The sequence below is a fragment of the Cucurbita moschata genome, unplaced genomic scaffold (genome assembly GCF_002738365.1).
Source record: "Cucurbita moschata cultivar Rifu unplaced genomic scaffold, Cmos_1.0 Cmo_Scf00060, whole genome shotgun sequence".
NCBI classification, from domain to species: domain Eukaryota; kingdom Viridiplantae; phylum Streptophyta; class Magnoliopsida; order Cucurbitales; family Cucurbitaceae; genus Cucurbita; species Cucurbita moschata.
In genome coordinates, this window is record NW_019268576.1 from 164699 (window position 1) to 189619 (window position 24921).

The following is a 24921-nucleotide window of genomic DNA, read 5'->3' on the forward strand; positions in this document are numbered from 1 at the left end:
CCTAAAAAAAAAAAAAAAAAAAAGGAAAAACTGATAGTGTGTTGTCGTAACCAGGCCGTAGAAGCCTCATCAAAATGGAGCTCGCTACAACAAAGTCAAAATTACAAGACTGCTACTAAACAAAAACAACAGATAAACAAGAGGTTCAATAGAAAATCAAACTTATATCATAAAAACCCTGAACTTGCCGCATCTTGGCGTTCTACTTTACTATTCCTCAGAAGCTGTTTCGCCACTCTTGTTGTTGTGTTTCTTCGCGTACCTCTGGTTCCTAAGAAACTTCGGGTCCATCTGCAAGCAGATCCACGAAACAAAATAAGAAAAATCAAAACGATTCTGAAAATAATATTTTATACAAAATAATCGAAAATTGATTCTGTTCATGTATTTCGTACTCCTTTGGTGGAGGTGTGGCGGTGCTTCCTTGGTTTCTTGATGCCATTCCTATGGGCTTTGCGGGACTGATTGTGTGCCGTGTGATTCTTCGACTTGGCCATCTCTAACGACAACAGAACAAAGAAGCACACAAAATAAGTGAAATAAGAAACTGAATCTACGCCGATCTTCGGAGTAAATTAAATCAGTGGAAAGAGAGGAGTAGAACAAACCTTGAACTCTGCGGTGGCTGCAAATCCTAGGGTTTCCTTCGCCTCCGCTCAGATAATCGTACGCAAAGAAAATATTGACCTATTTTAGTGTTATGGGCAGCTGAACTTGGGCTTGGGCCGAAGTTCTTATTCTGTATTATATTGTAAATTGGCTTAGGCCGATGTTCTTATTCTGTATTGTATTGTGAATGGGCTTGAGCCGATGTTCTTATTCTGTATTATATTGTGAATGGGCTTGGGCCGATGTTCTTATTCTGTATTATATTGTGAATGGGCTTGGGCCGATGTTCTTATTCTGTATTGTATTGTGAATGGGCTTGGGCCGATGTTCTTATTCTGTATTGTATTGTAAATGGGCTTGGGCCGATGTTCTTATTCTGTATTATATTGTAAATGGGCTTGGGCCGATGTTCTTATTCTGTATTGTATTGTGAATGGGCTTGGGCCGATGTTCTTATTCTGTATTATATTGTGAATGGGCTTGGGCCGATGTTCTTATTCTGTATTATATTGTAAATGGGCTTGGTCATTGGGCGAATAAATATGTCGTTTTATACCTTAATTTCATTTCACACATATTTTAACCCATACGACGTCGTGATCTTAACACGCTTAGGATCAGTCTTGAAAAAAATTCAAGTCCCATATTTATTTTTCATCCAACTTTGTTCTTCGTTAGACCTTAGGAAGGTTTGTTTTCGCACACCGAACATAACTGGTGTAAAATCCAAGTTTGTTTGACCACATATGTCACATGCACGTGCATGTTTAATCATCTTCATACAAACAACTTGCCTCTACTTGAGGCAAAGGTCTCTCCCAACAACATTACTCCTGCATCACGATGTCATCCCATGTCTCGAGACAACTTGGGCATCTTGGCTTGCTCGAACACATATGTGGAAACTAATCCATGTATCGATCTTCTTATCGAGACATCCCGAACATCCATCCATCTGGGTTCTATTGAGACATTGGACCCTCCCATGTCCATTTCATATAATCTACGAACTTTGTACTCCATAGCGGGTGTATGATCTAGCCCATACCCAATTTATTATTTTAGGAGTTCAAGACGAAGCCCATTATCTAGCCCAAGCCCAGTTCCTTATTTAGGGTTCAAGACCAGGCCCATTACCTAGCAGCCGATCATAGCAGTAAATAGGTGAACATTTCCTTCACGCTTGATTAACTGAGCCGAGGCGAAGGAAACCCTAGAATTTGCAGCCACCGCTGGGTCCGAGGTTTGTTCTACTACTCTCCTTCCATTGATTTCATTTACTACGAAATTTGGCGTAGCTTTAGTTTTCTGATTTCACTTTCTCGTTTCTGCTTTTTTATTCTGTGATATTTAGAAATGGCCAAGTCGAAGAATCACACAGCGCACAATCAGTCCCGAAAAGCCCATAGGAATGGCATCAAGAAGCCAAGGAAGCACCGCCACACTTCCACCAAAGGGGTACGAAATACATGAACGAAATCATTGTTTTTCTTTTTGGTTCGAATATTTCATATAGAATGTTACTTCAAAATTGTTTGGCTTTATTTGATAGTGTTTTGTCGATCTGTGTGTAGATGGATCCCAAGTTTCTGAGGAATCTAAGGTACGCCAAGAAACACAACAACAAGAGTGGTGAAAGCGGTACTGAGGAAGAGTAATTTAGAACGATTTGAATTTCGAGTCTGCTTCGATTGAACATTTTTATGTCTCTGCCCTTTTTGTTCATTAGACTAGTTATTTTCACTTGAATTTAACGAGTCCTGTTACGACTATCGATTAACCTGTTCTGGAAGTTCAAATTTTTAGTGATTGATTGTGTTTTCACACTCATTTCTGCATTCTCTTTTGTTTCTTCTTCTTCTGGTTTTAATGGATCCTAATGTTGTCAGTTCATTGCTTTTAAATGTTAAGCATTTGACTTATCTGACTTTTGAAGTTCATTTCTAAAATTAGACACTTGTTTCTTTCAAATGCATTATGATTTCTTTTTTTGGCTATTTGTCTACCCAATTCATTCACACACTAGATAGAATCAGTCTATTGAATCTCGGGTTACTTAATTTTGATGATTGATCTTGTTTTTGAACTATTGGCATCACTTGTTCAATTAATTTTTTTGTTTGTGCTGGCCTTTGTTCTACGAGGCGCACAAACCCTGAAAGATTTTCATGACAATTAGCTATTTTTTCTTCTGATAGTTGCTTTAATTCTATTTTGTTTGATGACATTTAGGAATTAAATGCATTATGCATCATAAAATGCTTTTAAAGAGGTAGCTTAAATGTTTGTGACCTCGTGTTGTATTGGCTCTATATTAACCCTGATGAGTTTACTCTTTGAGATTTTGAGAATTCTATAATACATTTCTCCCATTCTTGCCAAAAAACTCCTTGGCTAGTACGAAACTCCAATGAGGTAAATTACCCTCTATTTGTAGCAAACTCGAGTCAAATAGGTTGCGTCGATTATTTGGCCCTTTTTTTGGACTATGCTCTCTGAACTGTGCCAACTTGAGTATGCAGTAGTTTCACATTTATCTCCTTTGGTTCTTAGGGGTTTTGTAGTTAAGTGGGTATGGAAGGACTGCAGCACAACTCTACCTTTGATACGCAAGCACTGCAAAATGTGAAGTGATCTGGTACTAAATGCAACCTATTCGTGCAATTATGGTCTATCTCACTGCTTCTTTAGTTGCCGCCCCTTACCCAATTAAATATAGTAGCTTCACAATTATGGTCTATGTCACTGCAAAATGTGAGCTGGGGCACCGATCGTGTCGTGTGTTTCCCGTCTATTTGATTCATCACCCAATTAAATGTTTGTTTGTTAGTACCGTATTTGGTAGCTTATCGAAACTATTGAGATTCTCTTATATGAATACTAGGTTTTTCAAGTATAGATGTAAGAAATGTTTACATGTGGAAGGAAACTTCAATGATGGATGATAAAAAAAAAATACATATATTACATATAATTGTCATATATGTAAAAACTGAGCTTGGGCTACTTAATGGGCTTGGTATTGATTCCCAATATCAGAAACTGGGCTTGTGCTCCTTCATGGGCTTTGTCTAGAACTCTTGAATGAGAAACTGGGCTTGGGCTACGTAATAGGCTTATCTAGAATTTCTACGTAAAAATTTGGGCATGGGCTAGAGCTTGAACTTCTAAATAATAAGACTGTGCTTGGGTTATGTAATGGGCTTGGTCGTGAGCTGCAAAATAAATTCTGGGCTTGGGCCACGAAATGGGCTTGGTCTTGAAGTCCTAAATATGGAACTGGGCTTGGGCTACGTCATGGGCATGGTCATGTATAACTAAATAAGAAACTGGGCTTGGGCGACGTAATGGGCTGGGTCATGTATAACTAAATAAGAAACTGGGCTTGGGCTACGTCATGGGCTTTGTCTAAAAGTTTGAAATAAGAAACTGGGCTTGGGCTTGTAAATGGACTTGGTTGTGAAATACTAAAATAAGTAACTGGGCTTGGGCTACGTAATGGGCTTATCTTCAACTCCTACATAAAATATTGGGCTTGAACTCCTAGATAAGAACTGGGCTTGGGCTACGAATTGGGGTTGGTCTTGAACTTCTAAATATGGAACTGGGTTTGGGTTACATAAATGGGCCTGGTTTAAACGTCTAAGTTGTGCGTAAGTTATATTATTACGCACAATCGATCACGCAAACACACAAATTTGACAAAAATTTAGCTCAACTTTTCAATGATCCTTCAAACAAAAATTTATGATAATAAAAATTGACATTTTTGAAATTTAATGTAAAAATTATAAAGAAGATAATGCATTTTGGATGAAGAGGTTGGTTCAATCTAAAGTGAGCTGACCATTGAGCCAAGTAATTTGTGTTAAAAGGGTTATTAAAATTAAAATTAACCATTTTGTCAAGTGACGTCTTCAGATCTCCATTTTTTTTCCTTTCAATCTACTTTCGTCTTCATTCCACTCTCTGGGTCTCTTAACCATTCTCCGGTTATTTCTCCGGCTCGATTTCTCACTGATTAGCAATCGGCGACTATGTTCCTCGTCGATTGGTTCTACGGCGTCTTAGCATCGCTCGGCCTCTGGCAAAAAGAGGCCAAAATTCTCTTCCTCGGCCTCGATAATGCCGGAAAAACCACTCTCCTTCACATGTTGAAGGACGAGGTGAGTTTCATCTCTTCATCTTGACTATAATTCAGTTTTGGTATTCAATTTTTGGATTTCTTATGGAAATATTGAATTGTCGCGTAGAGATTAGTGCAACACCAGCCGACTCAACACCCTACCTCAGAAGAGCTGAGTATTGGGAAAATCAAATTCAAGGCTTTTGATCTTGGAGGCCACCAGATTGCTCGTCGAGTCTGGAAAGATTATTATGCTAAGGTAATGCTTTATTCACTTTTTGCGTCAATTTCTGATTGCGTTTTGTCTCTGTAACCATGAATTGGCTCCATAGTTGTCTTTGTCCTGAAATTGTTCATACTTCGATCGATCTTTTCAATTAGATTTAGATGCCATCCTATTCGCTTTGATTCGTCTCCACTCAATTAGATTTTCCTCGACGACGGCTATTATTATTAATCTTCCGCTTTGAATTGATCACTGATTGGACCTATGGCATAGGTTTTCTTTATCACTGATTTGATGGTTGTTAGAGTTTCTTCTTTTCAAGCCCCACCAGATGCCTTTGCTGTGCTTCATTGTAGGATTAGACGTTAGTTTCAATCTCCTTCGGCAGTAGTTGACTTTTTCAGCTGAAACTTCCTGAAGAAGGAACCTCCTTTCGTTCTGAATCTGGATGTAATGATTCTTACGACCTGAAGTTACATGAAAATAAAGGCTGTTAGATTCTATGGAAATTTCTTGTCTAAATCTATTCAGATCCTGCTCTAAATTGCTACCTTCTCAATCAAAAATTCATTGACATAGCTGCAAATTGTGCATTTCGATCCATGCTGTCATGATCCATCAAATCTTTTAATAATTCAAAGCAAATCTTTGACTGTTCAAAGTTGTTGAACCCCTTTCAGATTTCCCTGGTGATGAAAGCCTGAAGGCATTTCAACATCTGATCTTGTTCAATTTCATGATATTTCCTTCTTACTCGGTTCTTATAATATTCTGTTGTAACTATTGGAAGTTGAATAGCATTTATAATCCTGAGATTGTCATGTTTGTGGCTTCTGAATTCCATTTGTGCTAGCATAGTTCCTTCTCTGCTTGTGATTATGTGAGAATGCCTACAGACAATAACATGTTGCATATTTCCATGATTAGGTGGATGCAGTAGTTTACCTGGTCGATGCCTATGACAAAGAGCGGTTTACCGAATCGAAGAAGGAGCTTGATGCCCTCCTTTCGGACGAAGCGCTGGCTGATGTTCCATTCCTTGTGCTCGGAAACAAGATTGACATCCCCTATGCAGCTTCTGAGGACGAGCTAAGATTTCACCTGGGTTTGAGCAATTTCACGACTGGCAAGGGAAAGGTTATTCTTACCCAGACTAACGTTAGACCGCTCGAGGTATTTATGTGTAGCATCGTCCGCAAGATGGGTTATGGCGACGGGTTCAAATGGCTCTCTCAGTATATCAAGTAGTACCAACATTGGGTAATTAGCATCCATTATTCCATATAGGTCATCATCTCTGCCTGACTGAATGTAGTTTGAGTGAGAAAAATATTCGGCAACTCGAGAATTGTTCCGTTGGAACTCGGTTTCGTTGTCACGATTTTCTCTGATTATTGTTTTTGACTTGATTAGTGACATTATTGTTGCTTTAAACTCTGAATAAAGTTCATAGATCATTCACTTCTATAGAATTAAATTGAAGTTTGTCCGTAAACTTTATCGATAGAATCGAAAGATGAATTCATCTTTCGAGTTTACAGTTACTCTTCTGACCTTTCTTCGAAACCTGAGGGGCTGTGAGTCAAATCTTGTTCGTGTTTCTTTTAATGTCAAACTACTGAAAAATATCAGGTCCCTTCAAATCAAGTTTGCAATGGGGCCTAAATCATAAAATTACATATTCTACAAATCAGACTGAACTATCCATATACTTACAAGTACAAGCAAGATAAGCATCTGGTACCAATAACATTTGCTTTGGCACTAAGGGCTTTATCTTCCTTCCCCAACCTAAGAAGTTCATTGGCCACTAAACTTGTTGCCACAATAAAGAGCCAAACTCAAAGGCGCCCATCTTTGACTATCAAGTATTGGTACCAGATGTTCCTCGTGTTGGCCTAAGCTAAGGAAACTACTGACTTCAACCATTTATAGTGTAGACTGTTAATCACTACCACAGTCATAGAAATCTTCACAAACTTGTGCTTTCAGCTACTCAAATTCATATCAGGATGTGAAAGTTCTTCATATTCCAGCTGCAATACCTCAAAAATATGACACGATCAAAATTATGCACTACTTAAAAGGTACACACGAAACTTCAATGGAAGGCTTTTAACTCACCGCTGCTTCATTGTAGGTTAACTTCATCCTTCGATACTCCTCTTGAGCTTTCTTTGATCGAAACAGAGCCTGAACCCGTACAACAGCTTTCTCTACTCGTTCTTCTGCTTGTTTTTGGGACACGTGGTAGAAGTCCTCTTCTACGCCAATTTCCTGCTGTTCTGTCACTTCAGCAGGTGCAACTTGAAGCCCACGAAAACCTTTCCTCTTAAGACGCCAGCGCAGTATGGCTTTATCGATTACGCCTACCGACCATAAAATCTTGCGATACTGCCTCCGCATTTGGAAGCCTCTAAATGCAGCCTGAGGAATGAAACAAATAGGCAGTCATCTTCCTGAACTGTTCATTTTTAACAGAACAACTCTAGTATGCATGTCAGTTTATAATAGTTCCATGAAATTTATGATCGCTTTGCAAAAATCATCAGGTTCAGATAAATCACGCTGAACAATGGTAACCGCGAGAGGATCAGTTCATAATTATTGTATGAAATAACACTCAGTTAAACCAACACTAAAAATAAGCCCTTCAAATCCCATCAGGCAGAAACGATAAACTTGGCTAATCTTATTTATTATATAGTTCACGGCTTAGTTGGATTTAGTTGTGTAAACAATACCGTTATAAAGAGGAGACATTTCAAGACTTAACGATGATTGACGCCTATCTCTTTCATCAATTGAAGGTAATGCCAAGAACTGAGGGTATATACTTACTTGAATCCTAATAGCATGACGACGCATATTAAGGAACTCTTTGCGGATCTTCCAAGTGCGGAATCTGTATTGAATACGAGCTGCAGCTGCCATTCTTTTTCGTGACTCAAAGTTGCGGTAAGCATGTTGAATCTTCATGGCTGCAACAATACCCCGTGCTTCATCTTCTGGGGTGGAGAATTCAATTGCTTGAGTCCTTTGCTTTAAAGAATTCTCACGGAATGCAGTTTGTATGCGCGCTGCTGCATCAGCAGCTGTTCGGTAAGCTGCCAATGTTTCTTTCATATACATCTGCTCCTCACTGATGCTATCCGAGTTAGTGGCATCGGTCATTGTACTAGTTTCCAATGAACCACGAACATTTCCAGCCAAGCTCATATCATTAAAATGTGACACCAAAGCCTTTTCAGAAAGATAAGCAGCTAAGCCATCATAACCATTCAAAGATGCAAGATCTGCAGCTATGTATCCCAGAGGGTTCTTTGATGAGGGATCAGTGACCAAGTTTGGTTTTGCCCCAACTGACAAAAGAACAGCTACCATTTTCTCCCTATACATGAAGATTTTTGTGGTCAAATAGGTGAGAAGTACTGTCCAGTAAAGTAAACTTTAAAACTAAACACTGAGAATTTCCAATACGCCAGTACAACGTCAACCTCTCTGCCTGGTTCAAGGTGTTGTAAAATAACTACAATTGAGATAAATTATGATTAAAGATAAATATGTGCATATACATGAAAGGTTTGGCTTAGGTATTTTGAAAATATTGAATCAGTGAGGAGCATGTCAACCTGGTAATTGGGAAGTTGTGTATTTAAATTTATGACTTTCAATAGAGATAAAACCATGTTCAATAGAGATAAAACCATGTTCAATAGAGATAAAACCATGTCAAAGAATTAAATCGCACACATATATAGACTGAGGAGTACTTTAAAGAAAACATATAAAAAAAAAGCTAAGGTATGAAGAAGTTAAAAAATAATAAGTACTAGTTTCGAAAGGTTGGCAAAAATCCCGTTGATAACCCTCCAGCATTCCCATTTCCAGGATAGCATAAAAACAGAAGCAAAACAATCATGTTAGGAATAACGACCCTCCAAGGATATCTAATACCCACAAGAATTTGATGCAAACCACAAAGAATCAAGGATATTTAACGAATTCTTATTTGACAAATAATATGTACCTTCCATAATAAGCTGCCCAGTGAAGAGCTGTCCATCCGAATTTATCTCGAAAATTTATTGATAAACCAGACCAGGCAAATAGATGTATAGCCCAGGTATATCCCAAGATGGCACACAAATGGATTACTCCCTGACCTTTTATATCGAAATCAGTGCTTTTCTTTGAGCCTTCAGCAACTCTTTCTATCAGCCATTCCCTTAACCTACTTTTCAAAATGATCTCAAGAACACAGGCTCTTGCTTGAGGAAATGGAGTGTTATTTTCTTTTATTGAGTTCAACAAATAAATCCAACTGTCAGAAATGTCAGAAGTTTTGACAGCAAATTTCCTGGCCTCGTTCAGGGAAGTGGGTGACAATTTAGTCGACATGATGCTCAGGCTTCTGGATGTAGAGAACAACAGATGAGCAAGCCGCATCTGAACTTGAAACTCCTCCCACTTTTGGATCTGTTCTGAAGCAACTACAGGCTCTCGTAAAAGTGGTGCACGATACTCGAAATTCAGAACTTGACTGATAGGTTTATGACCATCTAAGCTCACGAATAAATTTACTAGTCCAGTTGAATGTGGTTGTACCACACATCGATAAACTCCAGGTTGAATTAAATCAGCATTAACACTGGCATTACCACACACGACCAATATATTGGAGTTTGCCAGATGCAAGTACTCATTGTGAAAATATCCCGTGATTAGAATCTGCAATAAGTAAAAAGAATGGCATTAGTATATTTGCAAGCTATAGGCGGATTAGCAGAAAGATGGTGTATTACACCTTTTTGACTGTAATGCACCCAATGAAAACTTGTCAAATCAACAAGCGCAGAAATAAACAACCCAAACTATTCTTGGACCTCCATTTCAATCTTCAAATGAAATGATCATATTTGAAGCTTTTTAAAGCTCATGCAATGAATAGGTGAGGGTCAGCCATATAATTAAAATGAATTACCATTCAAAACATTTTCTCTTACACGTTTATAATGAGTCTGTCTGCCACGTTCAGAATATCGATGGTGGAAGGAATAGCTACCCGAAATGAAACTGAAGGACAATATTCAAGTTTTTGAAAGTTGAAATTGGCAGCAAACATGTTCCCATCATAAAATTCAAAAGCTCATGGTACCAAATTAGTATTAAATGTTGTCTAAATATTCAAAAGGATAAATGGGACATTGTTGAACCAACCTAGCCTACACTCAAACTAAGTGGATTCGGATGTAATATTGCATGTGCCAAATTAATTACTGAAAAAACGCCCCCATTATTTAGGAAACAAGAAACAAACATAAAAAAATAAAAATAAAAAATCCTTGACGATAAATATAGCTCACAGATCCAAAAAAAACCCAAGGTCCGTTCAATAAATTCGCTTGGTCTGCTTCTACGACTAAAAAAGAAAGTTTACTTCAACTACTACAAAAAATTAATGGGACTTATTAGGAGTGGCTACACAAAATAGGTCAATTATAGCCCTTTCTTTTTATAAGAGAATCGTAGATATAAATTAATCAACCAAGGGCAAAAAAGAGTCAACCAAGGCCAAAAAAGAGTTGTGTCAAGAATTGGTTGTGTTGAAACGACAGTAATGGAGAATTCAATCACCAACACAAATTACAATCTTAAAAAGGTAAAGTGGTTCTTTTGTTCCTAGATGCTGCAAATACTGTATCCTTCCATTATCAACCCTGATTTCTACGAATAAACTTAAAACTTCGATTCTTCACCTCCCAAAATTTGATTAACAAAATATGTCTACGTTAGGGATATGTTAAATAGTTTATTTATAGACAAAGATTGAAATAGACTTTTATGTAAGATTTAAATATTAAATTCTGTTTAACAGTTTACCAACCAAAATAAAGCATTAAAATTTATGGACCAAAACAGGAATTAAGCCTAATAATAATAATAAAGTGACATAAAGGGAATGCTTTCCGTGCCTGCACAACAAGAAATACCGCAAAGCCTAAGAAACACCCATATTATGACGGTGATAAAATGTCAGAAAGTATAGGAAATGTGAAAATTTTGGAAATAGTAGAAGAAAGGACCTTGGTTTTTTCTGTTGAAAAGGCCCACGCAGGTGAGATATCAGTTATGTTAAAAATTTGCTCCATAACAGAAGATTGACAGTGATTTAATGTTGGATCGGTAAAAGAATTGTGAATGGATGAAATGGATGGCTCAATGGCAGGATCAATGACTGTATCAGGAGACTCGGTGATGACTTCATTTATCCATCGTCCAAAGCTGTCCTGGCTTTGCAGCAATCCATCATTTAACAAATTGTCCAATGAAGTAATTGGAATGGATTCCTTACTCTCCACATTTAAATTTGTTTGACCACTTGTTAGTGGCATATAGGCACTCCCAATTGGCTCAACTGGATTATTAAACAAAGGCGTGTTCCCCAATAAATTGTTGGCCACCTGCAAAGATGGATTGTAAGAGTCCATAAATAAGGCAACAACTACAAGAGAGGAAAATTTAGCACCTCTATTAAATTATTCTACTCACATTTGTTGGGACTTGGCTCCGTTGGTCAAAGTATGAAAATCTGTCTGGTGAATGAGAAGACAAGAGTTAATTGTATTAACAATCTAGCCATTTGTGATCTAATTAAGCAGTTGTTTTTGCTTCATTCAGAATTTTTTTTTCTTTGTTACCTCCTTTAGGTATGGAAGGTTTGAAAGGCTCGTCTGTCACAAGAAGTTCATCCCACTCGAGCGTGTTGATCTCATGAAGCCGTTGTTCATGATTCATGGCTGTTGTAGTGTCTCTTGGCTCTGTTCATTATACATGTAGTAAAATAAAAGAAAACTTTACATCTCGTTTGAAAGGACAAGCAAACCAAAATAATTTCAAAATAACTTCACCAAAGGTATTTCTGTTACTCTAAAGCACATGCTTGATAATCAAACACTTCGTTATTTGGTTCTAATATTTCAGAAGTGATTTCATCTCGTTAAAAGATTTCTTTTTTTTATTATTACTAGTATTTATTGAATTTATACTTCTATAATTGAAAATCTAAACTAAAACCGATCAATATAAGAAAGAATAAAATAAGGAGCAAGACAGTGTGTGCATAGAGAGATTAATTTGAGAGGGCATGTGAGAAGAAAGAGAGTGCAAAGAGGAACTAAATGTGAAGTGAGAGATTAGATAGAATATATGTGTTAGAAAAAAAAAAAAAAACTAATGAAAAAAGGACAGGGAGAATGTTTCTGGGAAAGCAATGAGAAAATGTGTGTGTAAACGAGAGCTAGTAAAAGCAACGGAGTGAAGAGGAGTTAGTAAAAGAAAGTGGGTACAGAGTAATTAAATGAAGTGTTTGTGAGAGAATGCAATGAAGCTTCAAGCCAAAGGCACCTGATAAAGTCCCTATCAATTGCTTCTTTGAAAAGAAATTCTAGGTGTTTTTTACGTTTTTGAAAAATATTTCTAAACTGTAGTTAAAACACAAGTAGAAAATGCCTTCCACCATCCATCATTTAGAAATTTAAACAAGGTTAAAAAACTCCCAAATAAACAATAAACACAGCAGAAACTTGCAAATATAAAGTACATGGTCACTCAAACAGAGTACAAATGAAAAAACATTAGAAAAAAAATGATCATACAAACGACAAAATAAAAAATAAAATTTGACACGTTCAGTCAGAATCACCTGAACGTTCATTTTTGTCAACGGAATAACCATGATTATCCCTAGAATCAAGTTCTTCCGATAAAAGGCAAGGAGTTGATGGGTCAGAGACAGAACCAGAATTTGAATTCATAGACATGGATGGAGAGCTCTGCAACTAGCATTGATAGGAAGTTAGTGGATGGAATTATTTTTAAAACAGAAGACTAATTGAAAGAAGTTGTTCATAAAGTGTTCAAATGCATGCTATCGAATCATGTGCATAATGTTAGGAAGTTTTATCCATCCGTGCCACGAAGTAACATAGAGTTGATACCTTTGAAAACAGTGTTTATCTGACATACTAATTTTTCCCATCAAATAGTGACATGATCATTGCCTTTTCCATTCCAGCATAAATTTATGCATATCAGAAGAAAGAGATCCACTTGTCACTTCAATCACTATATAGCACTCGAGTCTAAGCAGGGCCTTGATTTTCGAGAATTAAGTCAGATGAGTAATAAAATTTGTAAAGGCATTTAGAGAAACTTAAAGGCAATAATCATCAAGAAAGTTGCTGTCTTAAAACATTTAAACATTAGTGGCAAACATATACATTCTTTGGTTGAATATGCTCAATAAATGTTCAATTAAATCATCTATTTCAACACAAATAGGTAGTTATCTGGTTTTCTAATGGAGGCAAAATCAGCAAATCTTAAAGGGAAGTAGCAGTTCAAACGATAAAAGCTAATCTCATGACCAATATGTTTCAATACCTGCAGATGCATTGGGCTAAAATTGACCTCTTGTGTTTCACGGTAATGAACAAGGACAATGTGTTCAAGAGTCCTGAACAAAAAAGACAAGCATGTCATAAATTATGCAAATATGACATAATATGCTGCCACTATGATTTTATTTTTCTTTGTTCATGACAAGAAGGGGATAGACCATCGAAAGCAACAAATATACAAATGTATGTTCAACCATAACATACTTATCAAGGAGCCAATAACACCGACGAACAAAGGTTGTGTTATCTAGGCCATGGGCATAGTATACATGTATCCTTTCTACATTACCAACCTGTCAAAGAAAAAGAAAGAATTATCAAAATGAAGTTTTTTTTTTTTTGGGTGATTAATAGTCAGCAATTACTATAAATCTAAACACAATGAATACTTGACATCGACCACACTATCAGCTGATGACTAAAATTCAATTAATGTTATCGAACCATGTAACACCAAGCCCACCGCTAGCAAATATTGTTTGCTTTGGTCCGTTACGTATCACCGTCAACCTCATGGTTTTAAAACGTGTCTACAATGGAGAGGTTTCCACACCCTTATAAGGAATATTTCGTTCACCTCTCCAACCGATGTGGAACCTCACAAACCACGAATAGTTCAAAAGAAAAGGCTGGTTGTAATAAATTGAATCATTAAATATGTTCTCCAACAGCTTCCATTGCATGAGGATTCATATATTAATTTGATTAATGAGGGATAGTTAGTAGACAAGATATACGAAATGAAGTTGAGTCCGAGAAACTTGAAACGATCTATGAAAGAATATTGTAGGGATTTGAATTTATATTTTCCTACTCTAGTAGAAGTACTAGACTCAAATGCCTATGCTGATAAAATATGTCAATTTAACTCTTCAATATATTCTGAACAGACAGATTATACAACTATGTTTTGAATTAGCTTTGGAGAATTTAGGTAGAAACAATAGAAACTACTACAAATTTCTAAAGAAAAAAGGCATACAAATTATATTCTACCATAACACACGGACCCATAAAACGTCTATTGAGTAGCAATGCTACAGCAAACGGAAAATTGGTATATAACCACCGACAACCCAGGAACCACTTCCACACGTCTAGCCGAAATCTTCTACAATATCCAAAAGCATCAAGCTTTGTAAGCATTAGTCACTCCAAAACTTCAAGGGCATCAAACTAGTATATATCACCCATAGATAAATTCCAATGGTGATTACGGAACTAATTGATGGACTTCAACGTGAAATAGTCATAAAAAAACACAGCCTACTTTCTCACTTACCACCACTAAGCCTAGGGCAACATATTTTTAATAGATTTCTAACTATTCTTTGGAGTGATATTTCCTCGTTTAAACATTTCAGAGGGGAAAACTGAATTAACCACATGCCAAAAATACAACCATCTGAATCAGAAAAATGTATACATAAAGAATGAAAACAGATCTTAGGTCTGGGTAAAAAAGGATACACTCACTTTTAGGTGTTCGTGTGCTTCTTTTATGGTCTTCCCGTCCTTTTTTTTCTTCCAATTATGTCCATCTTTGCGGAAATTCCTAAGCATCTTGCGGTTAAATAGTACAATGGTTCCACCTGTTGTGCATTTCCAATATTAGAATCTCCAAGCCATCACTGCCTATACTCGTTTTCTATATTACTCAATGTGGAAAGATAAATGTGATAGTCATGCAAAATGCAAAGAAGACTCATCATTGTATATGATATAAGTTGCATCAGAAGTCAAGCAAAACAATTCTTTAATAGTACAATTTATGACAAGTCAAATAGAGTTGGGAAGAAGCGCAGAGCAGAAACTCGTAAAATTACTTGTAGGCAAGTTCACTGGCTTGACGTGGATGACAAAATATTTGTAGTTACATAGAATTGCATGAATTTCATTTGGGCGAAGCCATCTTCCGCTTGCTTCCTCCCTGATGTTTGTAACATCCAATTCTGTACAGAAGAGCAAACGAAAATGAAATAGTAAACTCGCGTTTTGAAAAGCAGATAACATACACAAAACGTTAACCACTAAAGATAATTAGAATAATCATTCAAAGTTTAAGTGGCAAGAACAATGAGTTATACATTAATTTGTCAATAAAACTTCAAGTCCCTCCCAATAAAGGTTCTTTGGATCCCCTTGTTGTTGGGCATCGTTAACTTCTCTATACTCCAAGGCATCTTTAAGCTAAAATGAGAGTTTTTCCTTGCCTCAAAACAATTTAAAAGTTTTTCCAATGATCTTTAAGCTAAAATGCCAAGTATCAGAACTCAGAAATCAAAACTTCCATGTTTTTCAGCTTTGACTTCAGAAATTTCAACTGAACTCCAGCATGATGAAAATTTTAAACCAAAATTGAAACAATCAATCGTCGAATACCAATTACATAAACAGTAGCATGAGGTCATAGGGCATGGCAATTAGCAGTAAAAAGTCCTCCTAATCATAGCCTAGCTGTTATCCACAAGTTCCAGGAAACACTGTGGCAGTTCAACAGCGAAAAAGCCCGACATCTCCGTATTGACATCCATCTAAAAGTACTACCTTATCTGAACTTGAAAACATGCTATGATCATGACAGTACCTTGTAATGTATGGAAGCCATGAATCTCCGAGCCAACAAGGCTTCCTTGAACGTCGGCTTTCATGGGGAGAGACATCGATGGTTCCTATCAGAAGCTGAAACTCACCAAAAATACATCCAATTTTCAGAAAGAATCTGCGAGAAGACAAATACTGAACAAAAGGAAACGAAGTAGCAGAAGCAAACGTAAGCGATGATGGTCGATTACCTGATGAAGTACAGAATTCGATTCGGGACCGAACTAGAGGGAAATTTTAGCAGCTCAATTATAGTCTTCGTTTATACTCCAATCTCTCTATCTCTCTCTCTCTTTCAATTTTTCTCCGTACTGACACTTCGCGAGCGACTCTGGCTGCCGTCTTCCCGGGACGGGGCCACGGTCTGGCGTGGCGGGGCCTTGTTTCCGTTAAAGGTCCAGATATTTTTTTCCTTTTAATTAAAACCTTTTTATTAGGGGAGTGTTAACTTTTTAATATTAAATTAATCCACATTATTGAGCTCAAAACAAAATAATAATAAAATAAAATTGCAGTAGAGTAGTTCAACTTTTAGACCGGTGGTTATTTCATTTCTAACATTTTAAAAAATATTTTAATATATATTTTAATATTTAAATTTCTGTCTTTTTTATTTTTTAAGTTTACAAATTTATCATCTTTAAATATTCCAGTATTCCAGTGTTTTAAAAAAATCTATTAATTATTAAGTGCCTAATAAATGGGCCAAGTTCTCTAAAACCAGTACAGTAATATTTGGGCCAAGTCCATTGGTCTTCGTTCTTTATGGGCCGTGATGGACATAAAATGGGCCAAGACTTACTTACCTGGGCCTTCGTTCCACAAGCCTTTGACTCCGAACCATTTTAAATAAATAATTACAACAAGCACCGTTGGTATTATATTATAGCAATTTAAATAATAATAATAATAATAAATAAATAAAACTAGCTACAAGCAAAGCATGTTTTGTGTCGGAGTGAGACCACGTGGGTGCTGACTTATTTGATGTTTTTCAGGTAAGTTTTAGTGCTTTTTTAGGTAAGTTGGGACATCTTTTGGTGTTTTTTGTTGTTGTATTTTTATGATTGGGTTTGGATGTTATTCTTCCTTTGTTTTGGTTATTTTGGATATTAAACCAAATAATTATACTAACTTTGATCAAATAATTATTTCGACCTAAATTGAACCCAATTCAATTATAATAAGTAAATATATATCTTCAACTAAAATGTTAGGGGTTTAATCTTATGTGCCGCGTATTATTAAATAATAATAATAATTTTAAATTTAAAAAAAAAACTTTATTTACTAGTGGGATTACTTGTTTTACGGGATATCTAATTCCTTTCGACATGTCTCAAACCTCGACTAGACGACTAGACGACTAGAAAACATGAACGTGAAAATCAAATAATTTGATAGGATTATGGTCTTACGTGGTTGGATAAGCTTTCGACCAGCTTTGTTTCCAAATTTATTGCTTCACCGGACCACCTTTGCCCATCCCTTTATTTCTTTTCATCCTCCTATTGGTTGTTTCCAAGAGAGAGAAAATAAAATTAAAATATATATATATATTTTTTTAATTTGAGGGATTTATTAATGAATAATTACTGACTATATTTATAATTTATGTTACAAATTTAATGACTAAACTTTAATTTGAATTTATAATTAAACCATACATATGTAGCGTCTCACAATTATTACGATCGTTGTGATATTTGGTGGAAACATTTCCGTAAAGAAAATTCCAAAGGAAGCCAGCAAGTCGGAATTAAAATATGATGGGCCGATTTTATGTTTCAACAAAAAGGCCGAACCAACCAACCTTCCCATATTATTGCAGGGCCCAGTAACAGTTCACCATTTTTAAAACAGATATTTCCAAAATAAAATAAAAATTAAATTAAGGGAAAATTAAAATTTGTGGTCAAGGAAGGGAATCTTTAAAGTTAGGAGAGGGATGGCTCAATGGGCGATAAGAATGGTAGCCTCTAAAGCCTATCATATTTTCTTCCGCATTTATAATTGTTTTGATTTTTTTAAATAAAATATTTGTTTTTATATTTTTATTTATTATTGTTCGTTCATTCTCATCCGAAAAACTTCGCAGATTCTCCGAATGGATAGGATTGGTGGGCCCTGGCCCACTTCAACTCCAGGCCCATTATCCCACGCTAAGTTTCATTCTCAGTACTCGTCTAAACTAGTAAACCTATTACCACCCCGATATTTTCTTATTTGGGCTTTTCATCGAAACTTTTATAGGTAATTAATGTTTTGCTCTCCTCTATTGCCGACGTGAGATCTCACAATTTACTCTCTTTTGGGGTCCAGTATCTTCACTGGCACACCGCCCGGTGTTTACCACCTTTAGGGTTTAGCGTCCTTGTTGGCACACCGCTCACAATCCACCCTCCTTCAGGGTCCAACATCCTTACTCGCACACCGCCCGATGTTTACCACCTTTACGGCTTAGTGTCCTCGTTGGCACATCGCTCACAATCCACCCTCCTTCGGGGTCCAGCATCCTTACTGGCATATCGCCCGATGTTTACCACCTTTAAGGCTTAGCGTCCTCGCTGACACACCGTTTGGTGTCTGACTCTGAAACCATTTGTAATGGTCCAAACGTGCAGCTAACATATATTGTCCTCCATGAACTTTCCCTTCCCGAATTTCTCTCGAGATTTTTTAAATGCGTCTGTTAAGGAGATGTTTTCACACTCTTATAAAGAATGTTTCGTTCCTATCTCCAATCGACGTGGGATCTCACAAAACTAATGACAAAAAAAAAAAAAAAAGATCAAATATTTCAATAAATCAAATTAAAATGATAAAACAAACATTATTGAATCAACTTCATTCACCTTCTAATTTAAAATTCACTTTTGCACGACATATTTTGACATATCAATTCTTCAACGATCACACGTCTTACAAGATGCCGCATAATATTTAAAATCAATTGACAACGAGTCGTTGTTGTGAGAGATGTCACGATTTTGCTAACGACCGTTTTCTTGATTTAGCTGATTATGGACAAAAGTTGCAAAGCGATTCAGCCTAGAATTATATATATCGATCTATATATGATAATAATATTTATTTTGGTAAGAATTAAAATTATCCCTCCCCTTAGTTGGAGAACAAGTTGGTTGTTGTTTCAATTGATGTTTCCTTACGTCAATATCAACCTTTCATGCCAATTTTGAAAATATATAGACCGATTATGTCATATCTATCCATGATATTTAAAAAATATTATTTTAAACATTATTTAATAAATGATTGTTTAAGGTTCATTATGAATGACTAGACAGAAGTACCGTATCAGTCCAATCCGAGCATTGACTCATTATATATCATCACGTTTATTAGGAAGAAGTTTCCACACCCTCATAAGGAATGTTTCGTTCTCCTCTCCAACTGATGTGAAATCTCACGATCCACCTCCCTTATGAGTATAGCGTTCTCACTGGCACACCGTTCGGTACCTGGCTCAAATACTATTTATAATGCTCCAAACCCACCACTAGCAGATATTGTCCACTTTGACCCATTACGTATCACCGTTAGCCTCACGATTTTAAAACACGTCTGTTATGAAGAGATTTCTACACTCTTATAAATAATATTTTATTCTTCTCTCGAACTGAGGTGAAATCTCACAAGTACTCTTAATTTAGCTTGATTATTATGTGAAAGTCATGATCACGTCTCATAAAAAAGATACCAACATTTGATCTTTTGAACTCACTTATTTACGTGGTCAATTAAAAAAAAAAACATTATTATTATTATTTCAATTTTGGCACAATATAAAAAATTATATATATATATATAGAAAACTAGATAATATTATCATTATATGCCCAAAATTACTTTCCTTATCATAACAACCAAATAATAGACGCATGTAGTTGTTGACCAAAAGTATCATAATGGAAAGAAAAAGATAATAATAATAATCATACTCAATTAGTGGGGGAATATCTCCCAACAATTGCATAAAAAAAATTTAAACCGAACCAATTCTTGTCTTTTAACTTCTTTACATTATTCTTTTCAAATAATTAAGAAAAATGACTCGACGTTTATTATGCATATTAAAAGTCATTTTCTTTTTAGGTACGTAAACGTGCCATAAACTCTATTGTTTAATTATACAAAATTTGACCTTAAAAAAGATGTAAAATTCTAAATTATCAGATAATTTGTTTTATTCCATTAAAGGTTCTAACTCGTAGGTTGATGCTTCACATTTACTCAAAGATCCACATAGTCAATGATGTCGTTTATTATGTTTTTGATTGTTTCTAGTGTTAAAAAATAAATGATTTGGTACAACAACCGATCACTTATATCTCAATATGATTGTTTATATTTAACCTAATTTTAAATTATTAATTATTTATTTATTTGAAGATCGTATGGTTTATATAATTTTTTTTAAGACGAATTAAAAAAAAAATTGAAAAAATGTAACCATATGTTGAATTGGAAATTAATGAATATTAATTTTGAGACCGATTGCAACTTTTAACAAAAAAAAATACAAAAAAATTAATTGATTGAAATTAAAAATTTAGGCTATGAAGTGTCACGGGCTGCCGCTTGCGTTTTCTTCAATCTATCGTTTTTTTTTAATAAGGAAATAAAATATAAAATATAAAAAGCAACCAAAAATTCCTCTGCTTTTGTCCCTAGTCTTAGCCCATGAATTTTAAAATATATAAAATTAAATTTAGGGATTAATTTATAACTTAATATATAATAAAATTATAAATTTTATTATATGCGATAGAATATGAATTTCAAAATATTTTACATAAAATTAAAATACTTTTAGAAATTTAGGGATTAATTTATAATTTAATACACACTACACATTGACGGCACGCCACACCATAGCTGCGTCTTCAACTTGCTCACTTCCATCTAATGTAATAACATTATTAACGATAATCATCAAAACCAAAACCCACATTAATTCAGTCGCTATCTATCCATTTATATGAACTTTGTTAATATATTTTTTTTTTCTTTTGAGTATAAGTTTGTTAATAATCTTTCAAAAGTTGTTACTAAAAATCAATTTAATTCCAAATATTTTCCCCAAAGAGAAAAAATAAAAATTTGAACTCTTAAAACTCACCTCAAATTTAGATATAACATTTTATTTTTTTTTTGTTGAATTTATATGTTACGACAAAATTATTTGGTGGTTAATTTGTACCTAAGCTATAACTTATTTTTGTACAACATTTAATTTTATTAAAATTAATAAATTTATGAAGAAATTGATGAGAGAATAAAAATTGGTGATTCATATTGATTCAATTATTAAAGGTTGAGATTTATTATTTATTTTCATTTCTTCATAACTAAAAACCGACGTGGAAAACCAATCGTAAAAGTGAAAATATCCCATCCCATATGCAAACCCTTACAAAAAAAAAACGCAGCTGCCATTGCCCTATAAAAACCCACTACCCCTTCACTCACTCTAAATACACTTTATAGTAATGGCTTGTTATTTTAGAAGTGGGGTTATCCGGTGGCCGGCGGCGGCGGCGATGGTGGTGGTGGTGGTGGTGGCAGCGGTGATGGGGACGGCGGAGGGGAGGGCGGCGTTTGCATGCGACGGGCAGAATGCGGCGACGGGAAATATGGGGTTTTGTAAGGTCTCGTTGGGGATTGAAGAAAGAGTCAGAGATTTGATTGGGAGGTTAACGTTGGCGGAAAAGATAAGACTATTGGTTAATAATGCCATCCCGGTGCCGAGGCTGGGGATTAGAGGATATGAGTGGTGGTCGGAAGCACTTCATGGGGTTTCCAATGTGGGCCCCGGTACTAGGTTTGGTGGGGCCTACCCTGGCGCCACTAGCTTTCCTCAAGTCATCACCACCGCTGCTTCCTTCAATCAATCGCTTTGGGAGGAGATCGGACGGGTCAGAATTTTCAACCTTTTTTCTCTACATTTTCTAGAATATATATATATTGAGAAATAATTAAATATATTTTAAATTATTAAATGTTACAAAAGGAAGCCTAAGAATTAAGAAACTACAACCAACGGCCTCATTAATAGTGCAAATTGAAAACCTAGACAATGACGTTAAGGGTAATGTCTTAATCAATAGGTGGTTTCGGACGAAGCTAGAGCGATGTATAACGGAGGAACGGCAGGTCTAACATATTGGAGCCCGAATGTGAACATATTTCGAGACCCACGGTGGGGGCGTGGCCAAGAAACTCCAGGGGAGGACCCGATCTTAGCCGGGAAGTACGCTGCCAGCTACGTCCGAGGGCTGCAGGGGAATGGACAGGGGAAAAGGCTGAAGGTGGCTGCTTGTTGCAAGCATTACACTGCCTATGATCTTGACAATTGGAATGGAGTAGACCGGTACCATTTCAATGCGAAGGTATGTATTGGGCTTTAGAAATTAGAGATCCAAAAGGCCATAATGGGCCGAAGCCCATTTTGATTATTAATGGGCTTTTTTGTGTTGGGTTGGGCAGGTGAGTAAACAGGATTTGGAGGACACTTATAACGTGCCTTTTAAAGCTTGTGTGGTGGAGGGAAAAGTGGCGAGCGTAATGTGCTCTTATAATCAGGTCAACGGGAAGCCGACTTGCGCTGACCCTGATTTACTTAAAAACACCATCCGTGGAACTTGGGGGCTTGATGGGTGAGTTCCACTGGAATTACTGTGCACATCGTCGCACTAGAATTAAATTATCTTATTTAGTTTAGGGTTTATTATTATTTTTTTTTAATTTAAAAACTACAATATTTAAGTTTTATTTATAACCCTTTAACTTTTTTTTTTTTTTTTTTTTTTTTTTTTTAAAATTAAGCTTAAAAATACTACTTTCTTTATGAATTCTATTAGGTATATTGTCTCCGATTGCGACTCAGTTGGAGTTATGTACGATAGCCAACATTTCACGCGAACGCCCGAAGAAACAGCTGCTTACACTATTAAAGCAGGTAAGTACCCATCGGAAGCTTGCAATGAAGGGGTTTTTAACTATTTTATTATTTTTATTATTTTAAGTAATACCCAAAAGTTTAACAATCAATTCATCTAACCTTCTTAGAAATATTAAAGAAAAAACAATTTTTTTAAAGAAATAAATGTATTTAATTGTAGCAATGATTTGCAGGCTTGGACTTGGACTGTGGACCATTTTTGGCGGTGCACACAGCCGCAGCCGTCGGAAGAGGACTCTTAAAAGAAGCCGATCTCAACGGCGCCTTAGCTAATTTACTCGCCGTGCAAATGAGGCTCGGAATGTTTGACGGCGAGCCCACGGCCCAACCCTATGGCCACTTGGGCCCAAAAGACGTCTGCACTCCAGCCCACAAACACCTAGCCCTCGAAGCCGCAAGACAAGGCATAGTCCTCCTCCAAAACCGAGCCGCATCCTTACCACTCTCCCCCACACGCCACCGCACTGTCGCAGTGATCGGTCCGAACTCTGACGCCACTGTCACCATGATTGGAAATTACGCCGGCGTGGCCTGCGGATACACTTCGCCGCTCCAAGGAATCGCGAAGTACGCCAAAACCATCCACCAGGAAGGCTGCGCCAACGTGGGGTGTGGCGGAAATCAGCTAATTGCGGCGGCTGAGGCGGCGGCGCGCGCGGCAGATGCGACGGTGGTGGTGGTGGGGTTGGACCAGTCGATTGAAGCGGAGTCTAGGGATAGAAATGGACTGCTTTTGCCTGGGTATCAGCAGGAATTGGTTTCGAGAGTGGCGAGGGCTTCCAGAGGGCCGACGGTGCTGGTTTTGATGTCCGGCGGTCCGATTGATGTTACGTTTGCAAAAAGTGATCCGAAAATTAGTGCGATTCTTTGGGCTGGGTATCCCGGCCAGGCTGGTGGCGCCGCCATCGCCGATGTGATTTTTGGCGCCATTAATCCTGGTACTAATTCATTTTTCCCTCTGCTATTTTTTATTATTTTATAAATGTTCAATAACGATTTTGTTTGAAATTGTGAAGGGGGGAAATTGCCAATGACTTGGTACCCACAAAGCTACCTAGCCAAGGTCCCAATGACAAACATGGGCCTAAGACCCGACCCATCAACCGGCTATCCGGGTCGAACCTACCGATTCTACAAGGGTCCGGTCGTGTTCCCATTCGGGTACGGTCTAAGCTATTCAAAATTCACCCACAGCATAGCCGAAGCCCCAAAAGAACTCTCAATTCCTCTCACAAATTTATCTCCCAATCCCAATTCCACCGCCTCTCTCAACGCAATCAAAGTCTCGCACGCCGATTGCGCCTCAATCTCTGATCTAGACCTTCAAATCGACGTCAAAAACATCGGCACTCTCGACGGATCTCACACCGTTCTCGTCTTCGCGACAGCTCCAAACGAGAACTCGTCGCCATACAAGCACTTGATCGGATTCGAAAAGGTTCATGTCACAGCCGGATCTCAAAAGCGAGTTAGAATCGGAGTTCATGTTTGCGATCATCTTAGCCGAGTCGACCAATTTGGAACTCGAAGAATTCCAACTGGTGAGCACACTCTCCATATTGGAGATCTTACTCATACAATTTCTCTTCACGCCGATTTACAGAATATTAAATTTTGATTGAATTTGGCAAAAATGTTGATGCTGCTGTGCCCTAATTACGATGATTACACAGAATTAAAGTTTTAAAAAAATAATTGTATATGAAATTAAATAGGTCGAAGAAGAAGATGGAAATTACCGATTGAAAAGAAATTTGGAAGTAATTGTTGTTTGTATTGAAGAATGATTGTGCCTCAATGCAGCAAAATTGCAAGGGGCAATCTATGTAGCTTTGCAAGTGTAAATTTATGATTGAAAAGCAGATTATGCTATTAATAATGAATATGAATTGTTATTATGTTATATTGC

General features: G+C 36.7%; 5 protein-coding genes and 1 long non-coding RNA gene across 9 annotated transcripts in view; 4 read left to right on the top strand and 2 right to left on the bottom strand.

The window, feature by feature from the left end:
- The window catches only part of LOC111436738 (60S ribosomal protein L29-1), a 1341-nt gene extending 643 nt beyond the window's left edge, over positions 1 to 698 (bottom strand). The window contains exons 1-3 of one of the 2 annotated variants that reach the window (XR_002709322.1): positions 609 to 698; positions 396 to 499; positions 25 to 291 (exon numbers count right to left, since the gene is read on the bottom strand). Coding sequence is in view for 1 of the 2 variants with exons in the window: in XM_023074450.1 (XP_022930218.1) it covers positions 211 to 291; positions 396 to 497 (183 nt within the window). In the remaining variant the exon portion in view is untranslated. Of the gene's footprint in view, positions 1 to 19; positions 292 to 395; positions 500 to 608 lie in introns of those variants that run through there. The other variant, XM_023074450.1, reaches the window with a different exon arrangement.
- A 1060-nt stretch (positions 699 to 1758) lies between these two features.
- LOC111436885 (60S ribosomal protein L29-1-like) lies at positions 1759 to 2447 on the top strand. Its single transcript, XM_023074674.1, has 3 exons — positions 1759 to 1852; positions 1964 to 2067; positions 2184 to 2447. Exons 2-3 carry the CDS (start codon positions 1966 to 1968, stop codon positions 2265 to 2267), a joined length of 186 nt encoding a protein of 61 aa, XP_022930442.1. The 5' UTR covers positions 1759 to 1852; positions 1964 to 1965; the 3' UTR covers positions 2268 to 2447.
- A 2060-nt stretch (positions 2448 to 4507) lies between these two features.
- LOC111436736 (GTP-binding protein SAR1A-like) lies at positions 4508 to 6433 on the top strand. Its single transcript, XM_023074446.1, has 3 exons — positions 4508 to 4775; positions 4863 to 4994; positions 5889 to 6433. The coding sequence occupies exons 1-3, from the start codon at positions 4647 to 4649 to the stop codon at positions 6207 to 6209; spliced, it is 582 nt and encodes a 193-aa protein (XP_022930214.1). The 5' UTR covers positions 4508 to 4646; the 3' UTR covers positions 6210 to 6433.
- A 52-nt stretch (positions 6434 to 6485) lies between these two features.
- LOC111436853 lies at positions 6486 to 6753 on the top strand. The gene is made up of 2 exons (XR_002709345.1): positions 6486 to 6556; positions 6656 to 6753. It is a non-coding gene; the product is annotated as an uncharacterized LOC111436853 (long non-coding RNA).
- LOC111436851 (calmodulin-binding transcription activator 5) lies at positions 6655 to 16409 on the bottom strand. 3 transcript variants are annotated; one of them, XM_023074623.1, is made up of 14 exons: positions 16219 to 16409; positions 16011 to 16105; positions 15250 to 15375; positions 14900 to 15015; positions 13628 to 13716; positions 13407 to 13479; positions 12667 to 12796; positions 11663 to 11782; positions 11514 to 11557; positions 11048 to 11425; positions 8992 to 9692; positions 7803 to 8352; positions 7086 to 7388; positions 6655 to 6997 (listed from the first exon to the last, which is right to left on the bottom strand). In XM_023074623.1, the coding sequence occupies exons 2-14, from the start codon at positions 16084 to 16086 to the stop codon at positions 6950 to 6952; spliced, it is 2754 nt and encodes a 917-aa protein (XP_022930391.1). In that variant the 5' UTR covers positions 16087 to 16105; positions 16219 to 16409; the 3' UTR covers positions 6655 to 6949. The 3 variants fall into 3 exon arrangements, with proteins under 3 accessions (XP_022930391.1, XP_022930390.1, XP_022930392.1); XM_023074622.1 differs by having other exon boundaries at positions 12667 to 12802; positions 16219 to 16408; XM_023074624.1 differs by lacking the exons at positions 13407 to 13479; positions 13628 to 13716; positions 14900 to 15015; ... (1 more) ...; positions 16011 to 16105; positions 16219 to 16409 and adding an exon at positions 12962 to 13045 and having other exon boundaries at positions 12667 to 12802.
- Positions 16410 to 21424: 5015 nt separating this feature from the next.
- Positions 21425 to 24915, top strand: LOC111436934 (beta-D-xylosidase 1-like). The gene is made up of 6 exons (XM_023074728.1): positions 21425 to 21966; positions 22159 to 22440; positions 22538 to 22707; positions 22912 to 23009; positions 23186 to 23950; positions 24029 to 24915. Exons 1-6 carry the CDS (start codon positions 21541 to 21543, stop codon positions 24628 to 24630), a joined length of 2343 nt encoding a protein of 780 aa, XP_022930496.1. The 5' UTR covers positions 21425 to 21540; the 3' UTR covers positions 24631 to 24915.
- Positions 24916 to 24921: the final 6 nt, after the last annotated feature.